At 58.4% G+C, this 26,150-nt stretch overlaps 1 protein-coding gene across 1 annotated transcript; it reads right to left on the bottom strand.

Moving 5' to 3' along the window:
* Positions 1–540: 540 nt before the first annotated feature.
* Positions 541–22,862, bottom strand: VPS16 (VPS16 core subunit of CORVET and HOPS complexes). Its single transcript, XM_084626571.1, has 24 exons — positions 22,682–22,862; positions 19,883–19,971; positions 17,890–17,987; positions 16,548–16,676; positions 15,243–15,387; positions 15,051–15,166; positions 14,677–14,799; positions 14,239–14,294; positions 13,848–13,937; positions 12,467–12,561; positions 11,502–11,578; positions 9,463–9,594; positions 9,247–9,374; positions 8,812–8,847; positions 7,295–7,403; positions 7,070–7,204; positions 6,670–6,778; positions 6,031–6,128; positions 5,693–5,800; positions 4,408–4,485; positions 3,902–4,071; positions 2,951–3,047; positions 2,356–2,459; positions 541–1,334 (listed from the first exon to the last, which is right to left on the bottom strand). The coding sequence occupies exons 1-24, from the start codon at positions 22,732–22,734 to the stop codon at positions 1,190–1,192; spliced, it is 2,520 nt and encodes an 839-aa protein (XP_084482697.1). The 5' UTR covers positions 22,735–22,862; the 3' UTR covers positions 541–1,189.
* Positions 22,863–26,150: the final 3,288 nt, after the last annotated feature.

Raw genomic sequence — 26,150 nt, 5'->3', positions numbered from 1 at the left:
GAGCTCCGCGGCCGGGGGCACTCGGGGGCGCGGCAGAGGGACCGAGCCTCGGGGGCCGGGGGCACGGGGCTGGCTCTGCCCCTCCCTGCGGGCTCCCCGGGCCTGCCTGGCCCTAATGCCCGGACAGGGGCTCCTGCCCCCCAGCTCTGAGCTCCGGGACCCCACCAGGTCTGCGAGGGGGAGGCAGCGCTGCCCCCCCGGAGCCCGGCTGCCGCGCGCCCTGCCCAGCTCCTGGAGGGGCTGCGGGGGGGCGCCGCTCACCGCCCGCAGCGGGGCAGGAGGGGGCATCCTGCCCCCTTGGAAAGCTGGCAGCTGAGAGACCCGGGCGGCCCTAGGAAATCCCAGCGTCGGCCCCTGGGCGCAGCAATCAGACACGGCGTGGGCGGGGGGGGTCTCAGCCATTTATTTACCCTAGGGAAGGTTACAGCGAGACAGGCCATCCTCCCCCCCCCCAGATCCAGACACCAGCGCCCCCACTAAGCTTCAGACTTTACTGCCCCCCACAGCCCTGCTGGGCCACCGCAACCCCTCCCTGGCTCACCCGATCTCCTCCCCCCCCCCCCCCAGGACGGCGAGGCTGCGCCTGCGGGAACTGCGGCTATGCCGGAGGGGCGGCTGCTCCTTCCCGAGGCCCCACTGCAACCTGACCAGGGGCTCCTTCCCCAGCTTCTGTGCTCAGAGGAGCTGCTGCGGGGGGGGGGGATGCTGGCAGAGCCAGAGGCAGAACTGCTGGGCGGTGGGGTGGGGTGGGGTGGGGAAGGGAAGAGGAGAGGGGCTGGCTCGGGGAGGAAGATGGTACATGCACAGGCCCAGGGCAGGTAAAGATAAAGCTTCCCTGAGGGGGCTGAGCAGGAGAGGTCGTCACTCAGCGGAGCAGGGATGCAGCAAGGGGGCCAACTGCACTGTAACACGGCACATGCCTTCTGCTTCCGCCTCCAGCCAAGCACCCTGAACCCCAGAGGGCCAGAGTCCACCCCACCCCAGGTACAGGGATCGCTGCTACCTACGCTTCCCCAATACAGGGCCCCAGGTCATGCTGGGGGGTGCCTGGGCTGGATCTGCATGTGTGAGACGCTCCATGCCTCTTGTCCTTACAACATCAGCACCAAGACTGTGTCCCCTACCCACCCCAGGAATATACAGAAGGCCAGCTCCCAGCAGGCTACGAGGCTCCAGCCACAGGGAGGGGTTATTTTTTCAGGATCTGAGCTTTGGCACGGTTGATCTTCTCCCCCACAGAAGAGTCGGTGGCCGCCGTGCACTTGGACAGGACAAGGTTCATCTCGTTCTCATTCTTGTGCTCGATGGCAGCATCGGCAGCTTGGTCCAACTCTCTGCCAGTAAATGATAGGAGAGTGAGTGTCATGCAGGGGCAGTCAGAGAGGCCGGTTCTGTCTTTCCCTGGTTCCCTCTGCTGTGGGACCACCCACCGACACCACCCTGCCTTAGCTGGTGATCTCACAGCTGGTTCAGGGATGCTTGGCAGCCCCCCCCTTAGGGCACACGCTGCCACAGGGATGTACACAGCCCCACCCCCGAGGAGATGCATGCTGCTGTGGGTATGCACCGTCCAACAGGGACACAGGCAGCCCAACCAGGAGTCTGAGCACTCAGGGAGAGGAAGCTCATTCCTTGCAGGCAGGCGCATGCCGCAGCTGCCTGTGTGCAGACAGCATCAGGATGGTTCCTTGTAATGCACAGGACAGCGTGGGGGGGAAGATGAGCAGATGTGCACCGCTGCCCATTAGTACGGAGAAGCAGAATGATTCAGCCACGGAGTTAATAGCTCCTTGAGTCTCCGTTAGCTCCGAGGCTAGGGCCCTGCAATAATCATGGCAGCCCAGGATCTGATACACACTGACCACACTCAGACCTCGGTGCCCCAAGTGCAAGAGAGGTCAGCCCCGCCTCCTCCTCAAGGGGTGGTTTTTTTTTCCTGCTCATAAAACCCTGGCACCCTGGCTTAACTGCCCACCTGCTCCCCATCTCACTGTGACTCCTCCCACCCTGGGGTGTGACCCCCACCCTCTCTCTGAACCACAGGACGAGGTGTTAGTCACAGCACAGAGCCAGACGCCAGTGCATCGAAAGGAGCTCCTTCCCTGCAGAGACCAACGCCCCCTTCCCTGCGCAGAGTCATGGCATTTGACAGAACAGGAAGGGACAGGGGCCAAACAGGAAACGCCCATGCATCCCAGGAGATATGTGCAACCTACCCTACACTCAGAACCCAGCCAAGCCCTCCCACCCCCACGCTCAGACACACCACCCATGCAGGCTCTCCTGGGGAGCTAGAGCACTCAATGCTCTGCCTTAGCCAGGGGCTGCTCCCCGTTAACTCTCCAGCAGACGTACCCCACCAGGATGTGGGCCTTGACCCTCTGCTCTGGGGTCACACGGGCAGCGTACTTCTTGGCCTCATGGCGGTTGTGATGTTTCATGCAGATTTCGACAAAGGGCTGGTATGGAGAACAAGGGAGAGCGGAATCAGTGAAGGCGGCAGGCTCGGCTCATGGGGCCGCACTTCTGGCTTGCTGCCCCCAACCTTGTTTATCTCAAACCTCACCTCACCCCACCTGCTGCATCTACTTCTGCCACTGGCTTTGGGGGTGTTCTTTAGGGCCCCAGTGCCTGTGCCCCATGCTCCCAGCCCCTGGACTGGTGGAATTCTACTGGGAGCTGGAGGACAGGTGAGCTTCCAGGGTCCACCCGAGCCCCCCCGTCAGGGATCTGCCAGTGCTGCATCTGAGCTGGCCAGCAGGGGCTGCATCCCTAGGCCTGCGTTCCCTGCCAGCCTCAGCTCAGCACTCAGCTCCCCCTTCCCGGCTGGGGGAGACCAAAGGCCTGGCTCTCTGTCTGTGGGACCCATTCTAAAGGCAGACAGCTGGGAGTGAGCCGGGGCAGGACACTCCCAACCAGGGGGTCCCTTACAGTGAAGAGAATCTCTTACCAGGTACCCAATGGGCGACTTCTTACTCTTGGAAAACTTCTCCATCTCCTCCCAGTCCTCCCGCTCAGCCAGGGCGCCAATCTTCAGCCACCAGAACCTGGGGAGCAGACACCTCGTGGCTCTTACTGGGGCAATCAGATCAACTAGTTTAACCCCCCCACCCACCCGCCTCCGAGGACTGCTGGGTCCAATTCCCAAGGGGTTGGCAGTACATCGATCACCAGCCTGGCCCCATATCCCCCCAGAGCAAAACCCCATCCTGCCTTGCCAGCAACGCTGCTGTTCAGGAGTGAGGGGAGAAAGGCCCCAACAACAGAGGGCGACAATGGGACAGGCAGTCCATCATCCCATCTACGCAGCTCCACGCCCTACACAAATGGATGCCTCTCCTGCTGACCAATAGGGTTTCATTGTTCCCCTGTACCCGCCCCCTGTCTGTAGCCGCCTGTCATCTTCCTCTTCGGTTGTAAGTGCCAGTGGACTGTCTTTTTGTGCTGAGTTTGTGCAGCGCCTAGCACAATGGGGTCCTGGCCTATGACTAGGCCCCTGGGCACTGTGGCAGTACAGATAAATGATGATAGGTCCAGTTGCCCAATAAACCCTCCCCCCCCCCCACCTGGTATTTACCCCCCAGGGCTGGCCAGGGCACCAAGGGCTGCAGGGGCCAGAGGACGGAGACGTGCTGCTCCCCAAGCCGGGTGAGAGAGCAGCAGTGGAAGCTCATCACAGGTACGTGGTCTCCCACGGCTGCTGTCCGCACCGCACGGAGGGGGATAACCACAGGCCATCAGTCTCCAGGGCCGACAACCCAGCACCCTGCCCCAGCCCCGATTCCTGCCCCAGCCTCTGACCAGGGGCTTCCCGGATGAGCCGCGTGTACTTGGACCGGCTCATCTGGTGCCAAAAGGCCTCCTGGGAGCAGCGCCCGCCCGCCCACGCCCCCCGACTGACCTCTTGTCGGGGATTCGGAACTCGCGGTACAGCTGCTCCGCCCGCTTGTGGTTGCCGTCCAAGACGAGGCCGTAGACGGTGTCGTGCAGGGAGTAATCTACGTAGGGCTTGTCCAGGTCGTCCTGCAGGCGGCGCTGCATCCGCAGCAGTTTGATCTGATCCTCTGTGGCCTGGGAAGCAGACACCAGGGCTGGGCTCCTCAGAGGGGCTGGGCCTCTCCCCTGGGGTGTCCCTCTCCAGGAGCAAGGCTACCCCGCCCCTGGCGTTTACCACCCCAGGGCATCCCCAGAGACATGAAGGGCTCCCAAGGGGATTTACACAGCCCAGCACCAAGGGGAGTTCCTCCCCCAGCCCTATTCCAGGGCCCCCTCAGCAGAGCACGCTGCCTCCTCAGCCCCTGCTGCCCGGGGCCCCACCTGGCAGTGCCAAGCACTGCTCCCAGCCGAGCCCCAAGCCCCTAACTACGGCCGGAGGGCCCTCTGCAGCACGCCCCCATCCATGCTCACCTTGGCAGCAAACTCGTTCTTGGCCTTGTAGTACTCGTCCACTGCATTCTGCAGTGCTGCTACGCGCCCCTCGATCCTCTGGAAGGGACACAGCAACCGCCAGGCTAGTCACAGCCTCCCTGCCATCCCCAGTGGGGGCGGCCACGTGAGCCAGCCCGCATTTCTGGGCAGAGGTGCCTGTGGGTCAGGACTTGTGACAAACGGACGAGAGAAGGTCCCAACTCTGCAGTACTCGCCCACCTCCCATGAGACAGGAACAGGGCTGGCAGCTGGCTCCCCAGGCACGGTTCCACCTAGCAATGGGGTGGGAGCTGTAGCCTGGGCTCTGGGACCTGGGATCTTCCTGCTATTCATTCAATGGTCAAAAAGCTCCTTATTGTCCAGTATCCCCAGGGCAGCTAATTCTCCTTCCAGCCCCCCCAGCGGAGCCAGACAAGTTTGGGAACTCCTGGGAGCCCAGACAAGGGAAACTCGCCCCCAGTGGCCCCAGCCTCCTGGCAAATGCCACCAGCTAGGAGACTGAACAGACCTGGGGTGTGGGCAGGCGGTTACACCCACCCCTCGTGCATCATTTGAGACTTCACTGTGCTCAAAGCATCAGGCACAGATCGCTGCAGAGGCACCGACCAGCCTGACCGAACCCCAGTCCTGAGGGATTCGCCCACCCAGCCCAGTTCCCTCCCCAAGTCCCCCCGTCTTTGTGCAGCCTGCACCATGGGAAGAGGGGGGCCAGGTTGCTCCCATGCACCCCTCCTCAGCAAACTAGGGCCTTCCCAGGGATCGGGAGAGGAGGGACATGCTCCCTGCGCAGGGAGCCCATAGGCTGAGCGCTCGGGCTCTGTGCCAGGCAGGGCACACCCTTGCCCAGTAGGCAATTCAGCTGTGCCTGCCCCGAACGGCTGTGGCCTGTCCAGGCTCAGGGGAAGAACTCCACATCGCACATCAGGAGCCACTCAACTCTCGTCCCGGCACCCCAAGGCTGGGGTTGAGGAGAAAGCACTTTCCAATCTTCCCACTGATCCTTTGGTTTCCTCACATGAGCAGCCTTCTCCCCCCTCCCCCTAGACCCACACCACAGGGAGGCCAGCACCCCCTTAGTGTCGGGTCCCGAGTCCCCCCTGCACCACAGGACAGCCAGCGCCACAGAGGCACGTCCCATCTCAGCACATCTTTATCCCTCTGCATCAGTTCGTCCACCCCTCCTCGGAGGCTGGTAAGCCTGTCTCAGATGGGTGAATCCTCCAGCAGAGTCTGGCAGCCCCCTCCTCCACTCCGCAAGTCCCACCTTCTCACTAGAATAGCTGGAGTGGACGTGGAAGTTCCCAAGCTCCTGGTGATCGTCGTCCTGGTTGTACAGGTCCTTGAGCGTCTCCAGCTCCTGGTGCTTGCAGAACTGGGACATGATACACAAGGTTACAGCCGACACCCCCTCACCCCATGAGAGTCAATGGGCTTGTTATAGAGACACGGTCACGGGAGGCCCTGCTCACTCAGCCCCCCCGCCCCAGCACAGCACAGGTCCTCTCTCACACCACCAGTGAGGGCGACAGCAGGCAGCACAGCCCTGTAAGTGCCCTGGCAGCTTAACATGCCCACGAGCCCCGCCCGCTTATGGCCTCTCACCTGGCGGTAGAGACTCAGAGCCACTGGCTGCTTCTGCAGCGTCATGAAGAAAGTGCCACGATTCAGTTCATTCTTCAGGTGCAACACGACGGTGTAAACTGGGGCAGAGACAGCGCGTTAGAGGGGCAACGGGTGCAGAGAGACACCTCTGCCCCCCACGGTCAGGGCAGCTGAGCAACACACAGCAACGAAGGGAGGTCCAGCCAGCCAGCCCTCAGCGGGGCCCAGAATGTGGGGTGCAAAAGCTGCGGGGGGGGAGGGGAAGGGTTTGCTGAGCTCGGAGAGGTGGGGTGAGCAGGAGGGGAGAAGCTTCCCCACTGCCCGGGGGCTGGGAGGCATCATCACTTGTAGCTCATAAAGCTCAGCCTGGCCCTGAGCTGGTCTGGGTGGGGGGAGTGCCAGCAGGGGTTCCTCAGGGCAGGTCATGGGGGGCACTGGCCCATTCAGTCCTTGGCCACTTGGTTTGGGGTGCAAATGGGCCCAAGACCCAATCTCATTCCCCAGAGGCCGCTGCAGCCAGCCCAGAATGGCTCAAATGCCAGAGACCTGGGCCTGTTGGGAGCCAGGGCCTGGAGCGGAAAGGCTCCAGCGTGTCCTGGCCGCCGGAGCCCCAGGGAGCCCATCCTCGCACAGCTGTACCTAGGTCTGTGTCTCCGCTCTCGATGGCTTTGTTCAGGGCCAGCTGGCTCTTTTTCATCTTCAGCAGCAGCGGGACCTGCTCCCCGGACCTGGGTTCGTACTCCAGCAACTGCCCCCAAGAGAGAAGCCCCTTCAGTGCACAGGCCCCTGGGGTCAGCACGAAGCCAGGCCCCAGGCCCCACGTGCTGGTAGGGGTGCTGGGCCAGCAGGCTCCATTTCTTCAGCAGGGCCGCTCCCTGGGCAAGCGGGCACTGCCGGGAGAGGCACCACGTGCTGCCCTAGCACCGCGAGCAGAGTTAAACAGGGGCACACTGGGCCAGGTGGTATCACCAGCCACCCTGCCAAATGCCACGTGCTTGGGAGGCCTGGCAGCCCCCCCAGCCCCACCCCACCCACCCACCTTAATGGCCAGCTCCGTCCGGCCACAGTCGTATGCCCGGGCAGCGATCTCCGAGTACGAAATGCCAGGGGTGTCGCCCAGCTTCTGATTGACGGCGTGTGCAACCTCCTCATCAGACTTGTCCTTCTGCTGCACCTGGAGGGGCGGGAGGGGAGGTCTGGGCCCAGCTCTTGGCACCCAGAGGGAGCACTCCAAGAACTGCCCCCCACTGGCTTCCCCACCTACCTTGTAGCAGGCCCAGTGGGCCAGAATCCTGCTGACGCCCTGGAACTCCGACAGGCGCAGGTACTCGCAGATTTTGATGGCGAGGGGGTACAGCCTCCGCAGAACTAACCTGAGACACGGGCAAAGGGAACGTCAAATGCCCCCAGATGAGAGCGCCAGCAGCTCGGCAAGCACAGCCGTGAATCCAGCCAGCTCCCCAGAGCCCTCGGAGCTCCCCAGAAAGGCCCTTCCCTGCCACGCCCCACCCGCCTCTGCTAGGCACTGCCCTAAGCATTGGCCAGGGCAGCACATAAAGGGCCATGATGGGGTGACACTAGTTCCCACTTCCCCACAGGGGACAGGGAGAAATATTTAGGGCAATGCCCCAGTAAGAGGGCCCAGCTGTAACCCTCGGGGTGAAAGATCCCTCAGCAGCTGGCCTGGCGAGGCAGGTAAGAGAGTGATCGCTGCCGGGGAGAAGGGAAGCAAGCCCAGGGGAGTGAATGGGACGGGGGTAAACGCAGCGAGGGAGCCCAGGGAAGTGGGGGTCAAATGCCAACAGTAACCTGGGGGAGCTTGCAGATTTTAATTTTATTTATTTTTAAGCAGCTGTCAGCGATGCGCAGGGCCGCACAGACCCCTTCCCCTGCTGGACAGCAGGTGGGGTCGTCTAGCCGGCCCTGCAGAGAGCAGCCCGGGACATCTCCCGTCCATTCAGCCCGTGGCGCCCAGCAGGGAGTCAGTGAGACACAGGCTTCCACCTGCATGTGCCCAGCCCAGAGTCATGCCGGCAGGGTGCTCAGCCATCTCCACTCAGTGACTGTTCGATGGCCTCTGTGGAACAAGGCCGGTTCTTCCCAGTGGCAAGTGACCGTAGCAGGATGCCATGACACCTGGGTCCCTTGTTCCCAGTTCCAGCAGGCACAGGGCCGGAATGAGCCAGGGCGACTGAAGCTAGTTACAGCCCTCGGAGGGGGCTGCCTGCCGCACACCACACTGGCAGAGGCTGGTGTGTGTTGTGGAGGTTTGTCGAGAGACCCCTGGCTGCTGGACGCTGCAGACAGCAACGCTCCCCGCACTTCTACGAGATTGTGCAGAGAGGAGGGAGACCAACGGGACACAAGCTGCCAAACAGAGATGACAGCATGGGCAGCCAACGCAGAGCCCAGGACATCAGTGCCTAGGGAGGGGGGACGACGGTCCCTTAAAGGGAGCTCTGCGAAGGCAGGTCACAGCTGCACAGTGACCGTCATGGGGCGGGTGGGCCAGGCAGCAGCAGCCCTGGCCCAGCAGAGTTTGTACAGGGTCTAACAGCAGAGCAAAGCTGGATACGGCTGTGCCCCAAATGCCACCGGCACCTGGATAGACTGACAGATGGGGACAGGGAGGGGGCTGAGTAACCAGGCAGGGCCAGTCCGAGCCGAACGTCAGAGCAGGGGCTTCTGATGCAGTCACACAAGTGACTGTGGCCTTGGCCCTGGCCAGAGGGAACATTTGGGATGCAGTGGTCCCATGTGCAGCCAGGAGGGGGCAGTTACCTGTCCAGCAGGACTTCAATGGTGAGCTGTTTGTATCTACAGCACCTGTTAAGGAGCAGCAGGGTGAGGGAACGGCGGGGGGCTGAGCTGTGTGGGCGAGCTCTGGCTCCCACCACGCGGAACCACCCCCTGGCCTGAGCCGTCACGGCACCTCTCCCCTCGACTTGCATCTGCAAAGCTCACAGTGCAAAGGCCAGAAGGGGTCCCCAGATCCCCTAGTCTGACCTCCTGCACAGCACAGGCTGTGGAACAAACCCCAGGAGTCCTGATTCCCAGGACCAAACTCATCTGTGGCATAACTGCTGATTGCCGTGGAGTTATACTGGGGTGGGGCCTTTGGGCCCTTGTCCCTGCACTAGTTACAGACACCACTCCCGCCCCCAGCAGATCCAGCCAGATCCACGGCCGCGCCACCCCTCAGCCAGTGGAGGATACTGGGCGAAGGTCAGGGGGATGCCGATCTGATAGTCCCGGATGGCATTCAGCACACGCAGGTCCCGGCACGTCCGCACAAAGCTCTCCGGGGAGAACTTGTCGAGGAAGCACTTTCCGAACGAGGCGGCCTGTGGACGGAGACATGCCAGTGCTCAGGGAACGGGCAGTGAGATGCCCCCAACCCAGGTCCTCCCACCTCCTGCCTCCCCCACTTACTCGGAGCAGAGACTTCTGGGTTTCCGGCTCATGCTCGTAGCCAGCCGCCTCGATGCACTGCCGCGCTGCCTCTGAGAGCAGATTCTGGTCCTTGATCTCCCGCAGGTACTCGTCCGCCTTCTGGCTCTCTTTCTGGGTGGGGACGAGAGAACCCTTCGCATCAGGCCAGGGACATCCTGAGCTGAAGGAGCCGTCTCTGCAACAGCAACCTTCGCCTGGCCGGGAGAGGAGCCACGACCAGCATGGGCTTGCAGAGGGGCCAGCGCGGCTGGAGCCCTACCAGGCTCCTGTCCCTTGCACCGCCTCTGCCTCCAGAGCCGGTTGTTTGCAGAACGACCACTGAAGAGGGGACACGTGCTCCGCCCAGGGCTCAAAGCGCCCTGTTGCTAAGGCGCGAATGCAGGGGCCTCCTGTTCCCTCCCGGCCCCAGCAACACGCAGCAAACCCAGGCCATGCTCTAGGGGTCAGGCACTGGGTGCAGGGCAGAGGCAGCACAGGTTCTCTGGGATCTCTCAGGGATGAGGCGGCAGGCACAGGGATTCCCCGTTGGGGATGCTGCCTGGTTGGGAAGAGCTGGGCGTGGGTACCTGAGCCTGGGCAGAACTCAAGAGCCATGGTGCTTCCAACCCACCCGGCACGGTGGGGTCAGGCTGGGAATCCACCTCCCCGTGCAGCTCAATGAGTCATTTTCAGTGTTTAGTTTAAAAATAAAAGGGGGCGGGGGCTGGGTTTTCAGCACCCCCAAGGGCCACGTTTAACCGAGTAGAGTCTGTTCCAGCATGCTCTCCAGCCTCCCTCAATCTGGGGCCTCACACTGTGGGACCTGCACCGAGCAGCAGGGTCTGGCCAACACCAGGCCATCTCAGTCCCACCTATTGCAGAGCCAGGGCTGGGCCCCTCTGCCCCACACTGGTTAAGTAGTGGTTCAAGCACATCCCCGGGCATTGCTGGGGGGTGGAGAGCGAGATTTGTGCCAACAGACTGGTCTAAAATCCCATCCTCAGGGGACAAAGCTGGCTCCCCCAGACTCTGAATTCCACAGAAGCCTTCCATCGAGAACACCCACCCCCACCCTGAATGTGAACTGCCTCAGTGTCTGCATGGACTGGAGCCGAGACTGCAAAGCAAGCCTGGCCCCAGCTGATTAACACCAGCACCTTGGAGCAGGACAGGAGCGAGGCTGGAGCAAGGAGCACGAGACATGCTGCTCTGTCTCTGCGCAGCCCCTTCACGGATGTCAGCTGTAGGCCCTTTGGCTTAATGGCTAAGAAAAGGCCTATTATTAAGTGAGCCAAACCCCCAGCGAGCTTCCCGCATCGTTTGCGATAAGAGGTGTAACCTTTCCTGAGAGTGGAAAGTTTAGATGCTCAGTATATATCCTGTTTATCACAACCATCAATGCACTGACCCCATTAGCATGGGACATCCAGATAGTGCAACATGCCTGGAAATTTGCAACATGTGACAGACAAAGGGAACACGTGCAACTGCCCTGTGTGCACGAAAGGCAGCTATGGCTTGTCACCAGCCTATCGGTAAAAGAACGCAGTGCTGAGTTACTGGGCGAACCAGGCAGGCCTGGGATCTCACAGCCATCTGCGCAAGTTTGGTTCCGTAAGGACTGGGTATTGTATTTCCATTCTTAGTATGCGCTATTCTTAAGTAACAAAGGCAACTTTATTAATAAAGGCAATCAAGCTTGACTGCTCCTGTCTTGCTATTTTATTGTTGCCGGCTAAGACCAAACCACTAATGATCTATAGAGATTTATCGGTATCTGAGAGATCCCTAAGAGAAGAGACCACCCTGTCTGGAGCCAGACTCCTCTCTGGCTTGGCCATTGGTCCCTGCAAGTTACTGGGCTACGGAAGGGCTGGGATTGCTCTGGATGCAGTTTCTGTGGGACCCACTGGCTGCTGTGACCCTCCCTGGCCCCTCTGTTGGGTCACTGGCTGTCGCTTTGCTCCTGCTGATTTCAAAGGGGAAGGCAGAGACGGGGCTGGGAGATAGCAGGATGCCATCACAGAAGCGTCTCTTACCTCATACTCTCTCTGTGCTTCCAGCAGGAGAGCCCCAGGCGCCATGGAAGCGATTTTAAAGATCTCCTCACTGGCCTCTGAAACAAGGATGAAACATCCTCATACACTGCCCCAGACTGGGGTGAGCCACCCGCCACTGGGTGAGCCACCCCCACATGCACCTTCCACAGGCCTTCCCACACACACAGCAGATCTAAGGAGGAACGTGGGTATCAACAGCCCCATTTCACAGATGGGGAAACTGAGGCATGGACCAGGGAAGTGACTTGCCCAAGGCCACCCAGCAAGTCCAGGGCTGGGCGGAGGAGGGGCACCAGGCCTGGAATAGTGAGTGGGAGAGGTTGGGACTCAGGGGCATGGTCAGGGGCACCAGGCCTGGAATAGCCGGGTGAGGGGTTGGGATTCAGGGGCACCAGACCTGGAATAGCAGGGGGGAGAGGCTGGGACTCAGGGCATGGGTGGGGAAGGGCAGGGGCACCAGACCTGGAATAGCAGGAGGGAGGGGCTGGGACTCAGGGCATGGGCACCAGGCCTGGAATAGTGGGAGTGGGCGGGCGGGGCTAGGGGCACCAGACCTGGAACAGCAGGGGGGAGAGGTTGGGACTCAGGGGCGTGGGCGGGGCGGGGAAGGGCAGGGGCACCAGGCCTGGGATAGCGGGGATGGGTGGGCTGGGACTCAGGGGCGTGGGCAGGGCTGCATAGAAGCCCAGGACCGGAGTAGCCAGGAACAGGGGTTGCTGCACGTACTGTGCGGGGGGAGAAAGGCGTTTTTGGACATTCTACCCCAGGTTATCAGCTCCCTCGCCTCCAGAGCCCGCACTGGCTGCCGGCTAAGGACAAGGAGGGCATGCAATCCAGCATCCAGCAGAGCCCGTGTCGTTCAGGCTGCCTCCCTCCCTGGATCTGAATCGGGTTTGGAAATTCGGAGATCAACAGAAAACAAATCCCCACCCTCGCAGGCTCACCGGGGATTTCGTGCAGGAACTCGTGTGTGGTACGAGAGAAGATCCGCACCCCATCCAGCTCCGGCACCAGGTAGGAATCCTCGTCCAGAACAAACCTACGCTCTCCACTAAGGATCCACAGCTCCGCAGCATGCCTCCAGGAGCCCGCTGAGCCGGCCCTGCCCCCACAGACCTGTCACAAGGCTGGGGCGGCATCCCTGCTCGGGAGAGGGGCAAAGGGAGGCCCAGGGCAGAGACCGAGTCCCTGCGGAGTGGTAATCGCTAGTGCGAACACGCTGGGACAGGAGATCAAGCGATCTCCACCTATTAGGGAGCAGACTTTCATGGGGACCCCCCCAATTACCCCCATTGGCTACGGCAGGGTTCTTATACCTTCCTCTAGGGCAGCGGGGGGTGGGGGGGGGACACATCAGGCCCTGGGGCTGAGCCCGTCTGGCAGCTCCTATTTTCCGACAAGCCCTGATCAGTGGCAGAGGCAGGCACAAACCAAGGTCTCCTGGCTCACAATCCCACGCTCTGACCGCCCGGCTGCTTCTCCCCAGGGGTCCCGTGACTCACGTCTCTGACTTGGAACAAGCACTGCAGTTCAGGGATGACTAAGAGCCTGACCCAAGGCCGATCAAAGGGCCAGACTCACTCCCAAGGCCGTATTATGCTGAACGAGGAGAGGGAGAGAGAGTCAGGCTAGAACCATGGGCAGCCATAGCAGAGATTCAGCCTTGGAGGAGTGTGAGCCGCTGTCCTGGGACTAGCCGCATGGCGGAAGGGAGGAACCCACAATGCCAGCCAGAGAGAGGACGGCAGGCCAGACAGGAGTTAGCAGCGAGGGCCAGTGACAGAGGGGCCAATGGGATTTGGCGCATCTGTGCAAAGACATCACACAGGGGAGCAGCAGCCCATCCCTAGCGGGGCAGTTCTGTCCTTGGCAGAGACGGCGAGGCCTGGAGCGTTCAGAAAGGGGAGGGAGTAGTGGGGAGTGGAGTGGCTGATGCCCGAGCAAAGATGGCGAGTAAGGCGCCTTTGCCGTCACACCCAGCTGGGCGGAACAGGGACCAAGGGGATGTGATGCCACCTAGGAGCTCTGAGGAGTTCAACCCTGCACCGGGGGTGGGGGCTGTGCCGGACGGGGCAAGAGGGTAGATCCAGGGGTAGGAGGAATGTAAGTAACGTGATGATCAGGACAAGGATCCTGGCGGCCGGCGCTGCGGCAGAGGGAAATGGCAAAGCATCAAAAACGTAACAGAGGCAACCGTCCCACAGCAGCCCCTGGGGAAATAGGCTGAGGCCCCAAAGTGCTTCTCAATCATCAGATCCCAGCCCCCCAAACACCTCCTGCCTCAACACCCCAGGATCTGCCCTGCCGCCCCGCTCCAAAGGATACTGAATGCACTCCTTGGAGTTCCCAGCCACCAGGAGCCGGCGATCCCACGCCACCACCACCGCCCGCTGCTTGCTCCGTGGGCGCGTGCACCTGTCGCAACGAGAGGTCTGTTCCCTTAGGACGCACTGGAGCGCGGCTGTGCCCAGCGCCACAGCCCTTCTCAGCCAAACTCCCCGCCTGCCGCAGCCCGCTCCTGCCGCTCCGCAGACGATCCAAACCCGCCCCGCCAGCCAGCCAGCCTCCGCACAGTCACTCTCAGCCCATGGCAGCATCAGCACAGTCCTGGAGCCACACAGCCGCTGGCGAGGTAACTGCTCTGGGCCAGCACCCCAGAGGAGGAAGGGAGCACAGAAGATGCCCCATTCCAGAAGGAAACAAGAGCCCCACTTACCAAACCATCTGTCGGGGCGGAGCTCGGAAATCGCAGCTGAACTCACCCAGCTTCTCCTGCAGGGAAGAGAGCCGGTTTCCAGGGAGGCGTGGCTGGGGGATAAGAGGGGAGCAGGCTCTGCTCCACACAGCACAAGCCCAGCTCAGACGGGACACCAGGGTCTTCCACACTGAGCTGGTCACCAGCACCGCAGTGTGGTCTGTGCCCCCACGGAGACCAGGGTAAGGCTCTCCTCCATCTGCCCTGGCCAAGAGCCCAAAGCCTGCTGGGCCCAAGTCCGAAGCCGGGCAGTCCCCAGCCAGCACTGCACGACTGAGGCTGTCTCAGACCCAGCCGCTTGCAGCACAGGCTCTGGGGGGATCAGGAGAGCAGGCTGCAGCCGTAGTCTCCCCCAGCCGGCAGGCGACGGACAGGCAGGACCCGAGGGGCAGCACTCACCTTCAGGGAGGACGTCCCCATCCAGATAGAGCCCGTGTCGGTGAACAGGGCCAGGTGGCAGTAGTTGAAGGACACTGCCATCTGCACGTAAGCGCCAGCGTGGGGGCTGATTCCAGGCGGAGTCTACAAAGCAGGGAGAACAAGACAGAGGTGATGAAGGCACAGACGGACAGAGCGGCAGCTCAGCGGGGCGCAGGCTGGGGGGACTGGCCCCGAACACATCGCTAGTGCAGGGCCACCCCTAGGGACCCAAGGGGGGGGGCAAGCTCAGGGCTGGAGCTGCACCAGCTGTGCGGGGAGGTAGAGACCTTCCGTCTCCAGGGCTCTGGATCGGGCCCCTCCCACCAGCGATTGCTTCCCCGTCACTCACTCACCACCACGGAGCAGGACGTGTTGTCCAGGAGGTACAGGTCCTGGCCAACGGCTAACAAGATGATGGTCACTCTGTCCTGGGACAGCACGGCCCAGCAGGAGGGGAGCTTCTGCAGACCTGCCGGAGGGCAGACACAGGTGGTCAGGCCCCTTGCCGAGCCCCGAAGGAAAGGGCAGGGGTGGGGGCAGCGTACCTGGTACCTCCGGCATCCTGCGCAGCTTGAGGTTGTCGATGTTGGTGGTGAGGGAGAAGCGGTGTGCTCCAGTGAGGATGGCCACGCCTGTGCCGTACTCCGTGTGGAAAACCTTCGCCTCCCGCACGTGGTTCTGCAGGACCTCCTGAGCCACGAGACAGAGACAGAGGCATGGCCCAGGGACCACCACGGAGGCAGGAGAGCTCAGTGCCAGGGAGAACATGGGATCGCCAGCAGCGGACCAGAGAAGGAGACCCTGAACTACTGACATGGCCAGATCAGGGACTGGGGCAGCCCCTTCTCACTCTACCGCATGGCTCCGAGTCACAGCCACGGCCAGCGCTGCCGCTAGCTAGGTCTCGCTCCGACCAGCCTGTTGGGGTGGGTGAGCTGGTGGCACAAGGCCTCAGGCCTCTTTGCCGCAGTTGTCCGCTAAACCCCCGGGACTGCAGGTCCCGGTGCAAGAGGCAGGGAGAGCCCAGCACCAGCAGGAACCCTGGTGTCCTGGCACTGGCAGAGATGCCATTTCCAGCTCGCACCATGAGCCCAGCTCCACCCTGTCTCCTCAGGAGAGGCTCAGCGGGAGCTCTGCCCACGGGACACCCGCCGTCCCAGCCAACCTGAAATCACACACATCTTGCTCTTCTGTTCAAAGGGATGTTCTGAGATGAGCGGGGCCCTAACCTGCTGACCGCTCCTCCAGGGTCCCTCAGGCCAGTTAGCAAGTGACAGCCAGCCCAGCTTCCTGCCTGCCCCCTCCCAGGGCCCAGGCAGTGACTCATGTGTGGATCCAGGTGAAGGGTGGATTTGGGAGCTTCCCCGTCCCCAGCGCAGGGTCAAAGGCGTATAACGTGCCAGTTTGTTGGCAAGTGGAACACAGTACCCTCCCCTCTGCCCCCACCAACACCTTTCGGGAGCTAAAGCACTGTACACACAGCAACTGCATCGGCCTCACACCAGCCCGTGGGAGGCAGGCCAGGCCCGGCCCATCACGCCTCATCTCCAAACAGGAGAATGAAGTCCCAATTTGTTCCAGGTCATACAGCAATTAATGGCAGATAAAGAAACAGAACCCAGGAGTCCTGGCTCATAGCTCCATGCTCTAACCACAAGATTACAATCTCTTCCACAGATGGGAATAGAACCCAGGAGTCCTGGGCTCCCCAAACCCCGCCTTCCAGCCCCAACTCCCTTCTAGGTCAGGGAACAGAACCCAGGAGTCCTGATTCTCACTTTCTTGATCCAAATACCAGTCCAGCCTCCCTCTGCTAACAAAGCCACCCAGCCCGCGCCATCCGTACTCACGTTGCCCATGCTGAAGTGTCGCTTGAATTCACAGAAGAGGTTGTAGATGAGGACAGTGCCATCCTCCTGGATGCAGAGCAGGTCCTCGCTGGCAGTCCAACCCAGCTGCACCACTTGGCCACTCTTCCACTGTGGGGAAGGACAGAACCACGCCCCACACATCCGTCACGCTGCCAGGAGGGGTCACTTTCATACAGTGACAGGAAACCCCTTTAACTACGTTGTGGAATTCACACCAGGCCAGCACAGCAGAGCTGGAGCCACAAGCCACCTCTGTGGGCCTCCAGCCACTGCTGCTCCAACCCCAGCCATCATACCCTCCTCCTTGGCACCTGGCTGTCCCTGGCCTTTCATGACTCCACCCTGCCCTGGTTCTCCTCCTCTCCCTCCAGCTGATCCCCATCTCCAGGGGGTCCCACAAGCCCCCTCCTTTTTTCCCCATATTTCCCCCAGGCAGCTTCAAGTGCCGTCCTTCTGCTGCCGACTTGCTGATCTGTCCCTCCCTTCCCAGCCTCTTAGTCGGTCTCCTGCAGGACGTCAACGTCCCACGGCCATCACCTCCCCACTTCACCGCTTCCATCACTGCTGGTACCACTACCCCCTCGCAGCTTACACCCAGACCCTGGACACTATTTTTGGCTCCCCCAGGCTGCAGTATTCATTTCATGTTACAGAAGCCATTCGAGGACCGAGCTGAGATTGGGACCCCACTGTGCACACAGTCAGAGACAGCCCCTGCCCCGGAGCATTAAAATCAACACAGACCAGACAGATGGGGAAGCGAGGCACAGAGATGCTAAATGACTAGCCCAAGGCCTCACAGGAAGGCAGTGGAAGAGACAAGATCTCATAAGTCGTAGTCCACCCCAGCTGCAAGCTCCTGGGGGCAGGGTCTGAGCCTGCCTGTAGGTCTGTTCAGTATGGAGTACATTGTGGGCTTCAGTGGAAATAAATAATAGCTGAAATTTGGATAATCCACCCTCCTGCTTCAGGACGTCTCCTGACTGCTGCCAGGGCTGGCAGGCTGTGTCTAGCCCCTCCTCCCATGGGCCACTGTAAGACTGGCATCTGAAGCACCAGGCCTTGCCCACTGCTGGAGGCAGGACACCACAACACACGTCATTGCTTCCGTTCAGCCTAGGAAGCCCTGTGCTCCAGACTTCCCGCCCCAGACGCGGGCCAATCAGTCCCAGCTCTTGAAGACACCTCGGAGGGACACACAGGAAGGAAATAAAAGTGAACATGGTGGAGCTAAAAGGATATCGCTTGCATCCAGGTGCTACCAGTAGGACAGGCCCACAGGGAGTTGGCACTAGCTGGCCACACCGAGCGAGGCGCTCACCAGAACACTGGCCAGGGGAACGCCCGAGGCCGAGTAGATCTCCAGAAGCGGGCGGGAGCCGGGTGACTTCTCTTTCCTGAGGTTATTCTTCAGCAAAGCTGCAAGAGAATCTGCTGTGAAACAACAACAGGGAACCCAAACCCAAACCCCCCTGCTCTCAGGAGACTGTGAAAAGGCCCCGTGCTCCCCAGGACTGCAGCGGGACAAGGCTCAGCCTCTTCCCTTGCATCACGGGTGAGCAGCTTACCATTTCACACACCTAATTTACATAATCCTTCCTGGCCCCTCAGTTCCACTCAGACAGTGTCTCTAGTCTGGTCAGTTTTCCTTCCTAGTTCTCCCCATTAGACCCTGTGCTGTGGAGTTTGGCTGCAGAGGAAGATGTAAGAAGTCCAGCTGAGCTGCACTCTGCACAAAGGCTGGCATAGAATAACCTCTTCCCTACCAAGACTCTAGCAGAGGGTCACTTTAAAGCAGGGTGAAGGGGGGGAAAGGGAGGGGAAGAATCAATTATTTTCTTTAAAAAAAATTAAAAATCCATTTTTTTTTTACTGAAATTAAATGCAGGTTATTTTTAAAAATTAAACCTATTTAATCTTACATTTGAAACTGACAACCTACACTAAGGTCTAAACTTACTACACTCTATAAAAATAAATACAACTTAATATTGTATTTTGTATGTTTGCTGCTGAGGTTTTTAAGAAAGTCAAAGCACGGAACTGGCATAGTCACTGGCTAAGCACTGGGAACCAGTGTTTGCTGAAGTGCTAAACTGGCTTTTGACAACAGGGGCAGAGAATGCTTTCTTCAATTCAGTTTATTCAACTAGTCCAGTTCAGTGACTAGTTCATTCAAAGTGAAGAAACCAAATGCGTGTTGAAAAACCAGGAAAGCTTGTTTTCCTCTTCCAATCTATGAAGATAACAAGGTATGAGAGGATGAAATCTACTAGTTCTAAAATCCTGAAGGAGTTGGTAACCAGAAACAATCAGTTCAATTCACTAAGATAATATTTACTTCCTTTGTTTAAGAAGAACATAACATAAGAATGGCCATATTGGGTGAGACCAAAGGTCCATCTAGCCCAGTATCCTGTCTTCCAACAGTTACCAGTGCAGGTGTCCCAGAGGGAATGAACAGAACAGATAATCATCAAGTGATTCATCCCGTCACCCATTCCCAGCTTCTGGCAGACAGACGCTATGAACACCATCCCTATTATTGTTTAATAAATCTCATTTAAATGCAAAACATGCTTTGATGAACTTTGATACCTTAAATGGGCTGGATACATAAAAAAGTATTTTTTACATAATTAAATAAAAATTAAATGCTGGTTTTGTGCATTTTAATTGAATTTGAATTTCCATCCAAATCAAACTTGAGCCAAATCACAATAAAAATTAACCCTCTAGTAAATAAGAAATGCGCCATTCACCATTTTCCAACATCACAAAAAATGTTAAAATTAAGAATATGAATAAATGTAATTGCTTATTTAAATGCATATAGATACAGTGTCGCCTCTTGGTTAGCAAAAAGAAGCATGAAGTTTAGGGTAAAAGCTAAACTTAGTTGGAAATCTACATGTTTAAATGGTTACCAACCAATGAGAATCAACCTTTATTTAGGAAAATAACTTGAAAGTACAAATGCAAAATAGGATTCAAATGGATGATTTAAAAGAAGGTTTCCTGATGGCTCATTTTAAACCATGATTACAATCAGTGATTTAAATTCCTCTGATTGAAATCCATGCAATCCTGCTTTAAAGCTCTAGTCCTGGAGCTATTTGCCCTGGGGAGAGGGACACACATGGTCAGGGAGGCAAACTGGCACCTCAGGATCTAAATGGACCTGCTGCAAGCTGGGCCCCCACCCTGGCCTGGAGCAGAGCTAGCAGCTTCTGGAAAATGAGAATATCCAAAAGTGTCACAACCCACACCACAACCCTCTCTCCATTAGGAGAGGTTGCTTGTCCTGGCCGTACCAATGGGGCCCCCATAAGGTGCAGCAGCCACCAGGCAATCCCGCAGATCCTCCTTCAGGTTCCACGCCATGCTGTACAATTCAAACTTCCTGCAGCAAAGCAAACAAATGAGAGGAGATGTTAGGGACCCGAGAGTGATCACTCACTCTTCCTTCCCCGTCAGCTCCAGAGCCATTCCTCTGGCAAGACCCAATCCTGCTATAAACTCCATGCCAGCAGCCCCCCGGCACTCGCAGGGTCCCCCTCTGACCTCTAGGGCACAGGATGACAGGCCAGGAGGGTAACTAACAATGGAGACTGACAGGGGCTCCATAGAGCAGCACCCTGCCTTCAGCCCAGCTCAGCGGGTTCACGCAACACTCAGGATTCAAACCATTAACTGGAATGTTTTCGATATCCGTTATTTACCAGCTGCTCTGCCAGGGATTGTATTTCCCAATCTGAGCCAGGCCTCTCTGACCTCTTTCCTATCACCCCAGCAAAGAGCAAACAGCTTCCAGGGCTTGGGTGAGGAGACAGAGGGGATCTACAAGGTGCCCCACTGGTCTGATGATGCAAGTCTGTTCAGTGGCTGGGAACTCTTCCCTTGCTCCTTCTAGGAGTAAACTGCAATTTCAGTGCCAGGAGACCTTCTCCCTCCTTTTCTATCTCAGCTGACAACTGTGGTTACTGCCATAATTAGAGTACCTTATTGATCAGCTGCAGACAAATAATCCAAGGAAAATCCAACACCTGATGTAAAAGGGTTAAGACCCAGTGTTATGATTAAATTCCAGTCTGGGTAACTTCATTCGGCCTCCCTAAATTCCCTCTGCAGTTTCAACAGGCTATGGCAGGAGTTCTCAAACTGGGGGTTGGGACCGCTCAGGGGGTCACGAGGTTATTACATGGGGGGTCATGAACTATCAACTTCCACCCCAAACCCTGCTTCGCCTCCAGCATTTGTAATGGTGTTAAACATATAAAAAAGTGTTTTTAATTTATAATGGCGGGGGGGCGGTCACACTCAGAGGTTTGCGATGTGAAAGGGTTCACCAGTAAAAAAAACGTTTGAGAGCCATTGGGCTATGGGGTTGTGTTCACTTCTGGCTCTGAGCTACTCCGGAGCGTTACTCAGCGCTGTTAATCAGCTGCCACGTTCCCTCTCAGAGGTGGCTGCATTTCACTGGTGGTGAAATAAGTCCTGTGTACATATGGTTATAAAACCCTCTGACTGCAACAGAGTAGGGTTACCGGCTTTGTTTAAAATCTATGGATTTATTATAGTTCGCAGAGATTCCCAACAGACCACCAGATAGATCATTACTCTGACCCCACAAGGGTCTCCCTGAAGCTAAAAGCGGGAAAAAAACCTTTGCAAAGCTAATACAATTCCCGAGGTATCCTGGCTGATTGTGGGGTGGGGGGTGTACAGGGACATGCTGCTCCTTTATGCGGCATGTATTAACGCTGCACCAGTACGAAGGCTGGACATATTTCCTGACCCTGCTGCCACAGAAGGTGGGAAAGCCTGGAACCCAGTGGTGGGTGTCACTGTAGATGGAGAGAGCGGTACACAAACACACGCAGAACCACTGCCGCGCAGCCTCGCTCCTAGGGGCGTAGGCATTGCCAGACTGGACCTGTGGGCAAACCACTTCAGTATCTCCACCGGTGACGGGTGCCGCTGGCTACTGGTTGCAGAAAAGGGCCAGCACCAGCAAAAGCACCTTCAGGGCTCCCAGCTCAGCAATGCAGGGTGTTTAGGGGGAAATTACGGACCATGCGGGGAAGGGGGAAGTGCAGGGTAAGGTGTGGCTGGGAAGGTCTCACAAAGGGGAATTTGGGGTGGAGGGGATAAAAATCCATACAGCACTGGTCCTGTCCCCCTGCCTGGGAGCAGAGGGGGTTGGCGGGCTTGTGTTAAAGGGATGGAGAGTTTTAGGAGAGGAAGCTGGGCTGGGCGAGGGTGTGGGGCAGCTTTTGGGGTTTGAGAGGGAAGAGGCACATTGTAGGGAAGGAAGGAAGCTGGGCAAGGGGGCACTTCAGAGGACAGCTGGGGTGGGCAAGGGCATGGCTCAAGCGGTGTTCGCAGAGAGGCATGGGGCACCCAGAAGGGGAGGGAGCAGGAGAAGGAAGGTGGGGGAGCTAGGGGGCCCCCTAAGATAGAGAGGGGCTCTGGGGGTGGAAGCAGAAGCCTGGGGCAATGGGGGGGGGCTCTGGGGACAGGAAGGGGAGACCGGGGAGGGGGAGCAGGCAGTGAGGAAAGCTGGGGGTGATGGGGGGCGGGCAGTAGAAGCCGGGGGCAATGGGGGGGGCTCTGGGGACAGGAAGGGGAGACCGGGGAGGGGGAGCAGGCAGTGAGGAAAGCCGGGGGTGATGGGGGGCGGGCAGTAGAAGCCGGGGGCAATGGGAAGCCTGTGGGGGGCGGGTGATGTGAAGCTCAGACAGCAATGGGGGGCCTGGGGCAATGGGGGGCTCGGGCGGCAGGAGGGAGGCCTAGGGCACGGGGGGTTCGGGGGCTGGAGGAGGGGGCCTGGGGCAATGGGGGGCAGAAAAGGGGAGGCCTGGGGCCCAGGGTGGGCAGTGGGGAGCTCGGGGGGACGGAGGGGCGGGCAGCGGGGGGCAGGAAGGAAGGGGCCTGGGGCAATAGGGGAAGCGGGGGCAGTGGGGGGCGGGCGATGGGGCCCGGAGGAGGGGGTCTGGGGCAGTGGGGGAGACGGGGGCGGGCGGGGGGGGCTCGGAGGAGGAGGGGGCGAGGGGGTCCCAGAGAAGGGGGGCCGAGGGGGGACCGGAGGGGGCATCGGGGGGGGCACTGACCGGTAAAACGCCTCCTCCCCCAGCGGGTCCCAGTTCGCCGTGTAACAGGCCATGGCCCCGGCCCGGCCCGACGGTCCCGATCCCCGCGCGGCTGGGCCCGGCTGCTCCGCGCTTCCGCCCTCAGCGCCCCGCGCCTGAAGCCGCCGCCGCCGCCATCTTGGCTGAGGGCAGCGCGCGCAGCCCCGCCCCCGCCGGCAACCCGGCCCCCCCAAGAAGGGGAAGGCGCTGGGGGGCGGGGCCCCAACCCAGGCAGCGAGAGCAGGGGGAGGGGCCAGAGGGGCGTGGCTAGGGGCAGGGGAGGGAGGCGATTGGGGTCAGGGCAGGGGGCAGGGGCCAGGGGAGGGAGGGGATTGGGGTTTAGCCAGGGGAGGGAGGGGATTGGGGTCGGGGCTGGGGCAGGGGCCAGGAGAGGGAGGGGATTGGGGTCGGGCCAGGGGAGGGAGAGGATTGGAGTCAGGGCAGGGGTCAGGGGAGGGGATTGGGATCGGGCCAGGGGCCAGGAGAGGGAGGGGACTGGGGTCAGGCCAGAGGCCAGGGGCCAGGGGAGGGGATTGGGGTCAGGGTCCTAGTAGGGGCTGGGCTGCATGCAGTGAGGAGGCAGCAGAGTTTGCCAAGCCTGGCACCTATGGGTGCTGTCCGGGCTGGCAGCGTGGCCAGCAGGAGGAAGGGTGGCAAGGCGGTGCTGCCCCCAGGGAAGCAGGTTTGGGGTCCCACTGGTGCTTCTGCTATTTGATTAGAGCCGAGGTTGGTCGTTGGACGTCATGGAGCTCCCCCAGGCTGCAGCTGAGCCCCCACCGGAAAGTGGGTACTGCTAGCGAGTGCACCGGGGGTCCAATAAAGTTGGAAGAAAAGTTCAAAATATAACGTAGGGCGATAGAGAAAACAGACACAGATCATTCAACAACACGAAACTGCCCACAGTGCCCGGAGGGCTCGGCTGGCCGTCAGCACGGCCGGGTGGGGTCTGCAAAGCCCTACACTGTCTACACGACCACTTAGATGGGGATAACTTATGCTGCTCAGAGGTGTGGAAAAAACCACCCTCCTGAGCAAGGTAAGTGACAGGCACAAGTGGCAGTGTGGACAGCTGCTCCCACCAACAAAGCCACCGCCGCTCATTGAGGGTGGGGTAATTATGTCGATGGGGGAGCTCTCCCCCGCCGGCATAGAGAGGCCAGACGAGAGAATTTACAGCAGCGCTGGTGCGTCGGCCCCTGGGAGCTCACGCGGGAGACATGGCCTTGGTGGTAGACCAGCGCAAGATAAGCAGCCATGCCAGAGGTGTGCAGGGTCAAAAGTCTTACTAATATCAGGTCTACTGCTTCCCCCTGCATTAGGCCAGTACCCTGTCAAAGAAGGAAATTAGGTTGGTTTGGCACAGTTTATTCTTGACAAATGCACGTTGGCTGCTACTTATTATCCTTCAGCTGCTTATAAATTGGTTGGTTAATAATTTGTTCCAGTATCTTTCCAGGTATCAAAGTTGGGCTGCCTGGTCTGTAATTTCCTGGGTCCTCTTTGTTCCCCGTTGTAGACTGGTTCTTTTCCGCCACCCAGAATGCCTGCGTTCACAGACAGACTCTTGAGCTGAAGAAGGATGTTATTTGCTGATTCAGTGAGTGATCAGTCTGCCAAAATGGGGCCCAGCATAGGGCTAAATGCAAGTGCACCCCCACATTCGGGTGCATGCCTTAAATACACTGTTACAGAGTTATTCATTATATTGTATGAACACTTTTTTCTGCCTGGCACTAAGGCTAGTTTGCTGACCCAGTTGTTTACCTGTCAGATTGCTGGCTCAGCTTTTACCTGGCTGCTCTCTTTCCTTGCCATACAAGTAGGCATCCTTTCAGCTGTCCTAACACCTCAAACATACAGATTTAATAATTTTATTAAGATGATGTTGAAGTAAAAAGAAAACAATACAGAGTTTAAGCATACAAGGTTCTGGTTATCAGGGAATAAGGTACAGATTATCAAGGGGTGCGAAATTCGGTTTAGGAAGGGGTGGCGTAAGGAATACATAATCTGCAATCTCCCCCATTGGGGGTAAAAGTTTAATGGGTCAAAGTACAGACATTGAGTCCCTCACCTCAGTCCCTGGAAAAATCATGGAGCAGGTCCTCAAAGAATCAATCCTGAAGCACTTGCATGAGAGGAAAGTGATCAGGAACAGCCAGCATGGATTCACCAAGGGAAGGTCATGCCTGACTAATCTAATCGCCTTTTATGATGAGATTACTGGTTCTGTGGATGAAGGGAAAGCAGTGGATGTATTGTTTCTTGACTTTAGCAAAGCTTTTGACACGGTCTCCCACAGTATTCTTGTCAGCAAGTTAAGGAAGTATGGGCTGGATGAATGCACTATAAGGTGGGTAGAAAGCTGGCTAAATTGTCGGGCTCAACGGGTAGTGATCAATGGCTCCATGTCTAGTTGGCAGCCGGTATCAAGTGGAGTGCCCCAAGGGTCGGTCCTGGGGCCGGTTTTATTCAATATCTTCATAAATGATCTGGAGGATGGTGTGGATTGCACTCTCAGCAAATTTGCGGATGATACTAAACTGGGAGGAGTGGTAGATACGCTGGAGGGGAGGGATAGGATACAGAAGGACCTAGACCAATTGGAAGATTGGGCCAAAAGGAATCTGATGAGGTTCAATAAGGATAAGTGCAGGGTCCTGCACTTAGGACGGAAGAACCCAATGCACAGCTACAGACTAGGGACCGAATGGCTAGGCAGCAGTTCTGCAGAAAAGGACCTAGGGGTGACAGTGGACGAGAAGCTGGATATGAGTCAGCAGTGTGCCCTTGTTGCCAAGAAGGCCAATGGCATTTTGGGATGTATAAGTAGGGGCATAGCGAGCAGATCGAGGGACGTGATCGTTCCCCTCTATTCGACATTGGTGAGGCCTCATCTGGAGTACTGTGTCCAGTTTTGGGCCCCACACTTCAGGAAGCATGTGGATAAATTGGAGAGAGTCCAGCAAAGGGCAACAAAAATGATTAGGGGACTGGAACACATGAGTTATGAGGAGAGGCTGAGGGAGCTGGGATTGTTTAGCCTGCAGAAGAGAAGAATGAGGGGGGATTTGATAGCTGCTTTCAACTACCTGAAAGGGGGTTCCAAAGAGGATGGCTCTAGACTGTTCTCAATGGTAGCAGATGACAGAACGAGGAGTAATGGTCTCAAGTTGCAGTGGGGGAGGTTTAGATTGGATATTAGGAAAAACTTTTTCACTAAGAGGGTGGTGAAACATTGGAATGCGTTACCTAGGGAGGTGGTAGAATCTCCTTCCTTAGAGGTTTTTAAGGTCAGGCTTGACAAAGCCCTGGCTGGGATGATTTAACTGGGAATTGGTCCTGCTTTGAGCAGGGGGTTGGACTAGATGACCTTCTGGGGTCCCTTCCAACCCTGATATTCTATGATTCTATATGGGGGTATGTTATTCATATAATGGCTATGTTCAGG

This window comes from Lepidochelys olivacea, assembly GCF_965140295.1.
Source record: "Lepidochelys olivacea isolate rLepOli2 genome assembly, chromosome: 4".
In the NCBI taxonomy this organism is placed as follows: Eukaryota; Metazoa; Chordata; order Testudines; family Cheloniidae; genus Lepidochelys; species Lepidochelys olivacea.
This window is presented reverse-complemented; position numbering and strand designations above follow the sequence as displayed.

Excerpts from the sequence above, each read along its gene's own strand:
- VPS16 (XM_084626571.1), bottom strand. The coding sequence starts at position 22,734 with ATGGCCTGTTACACGGCGAACTGGGACCCGCTGGGGGAGGAGGCGTTT. Across the intron at positions 14,295-14,676 it reads TGGGGACGTCCTCCCTGAAG|GAGAAGCTGGGTGAGTTCAG; the intron begins GTGAGTGCTGCC and ends TCTTCCCTGCAG. Across the intron at positions 4,486-5,692 it reads CCAGCTATTCTAGTGAGAAG|AGGATCGAGGGGCGCGTAGC; the intron begins GTGGGACTTGCG and ends TGTCCCTTCCAG.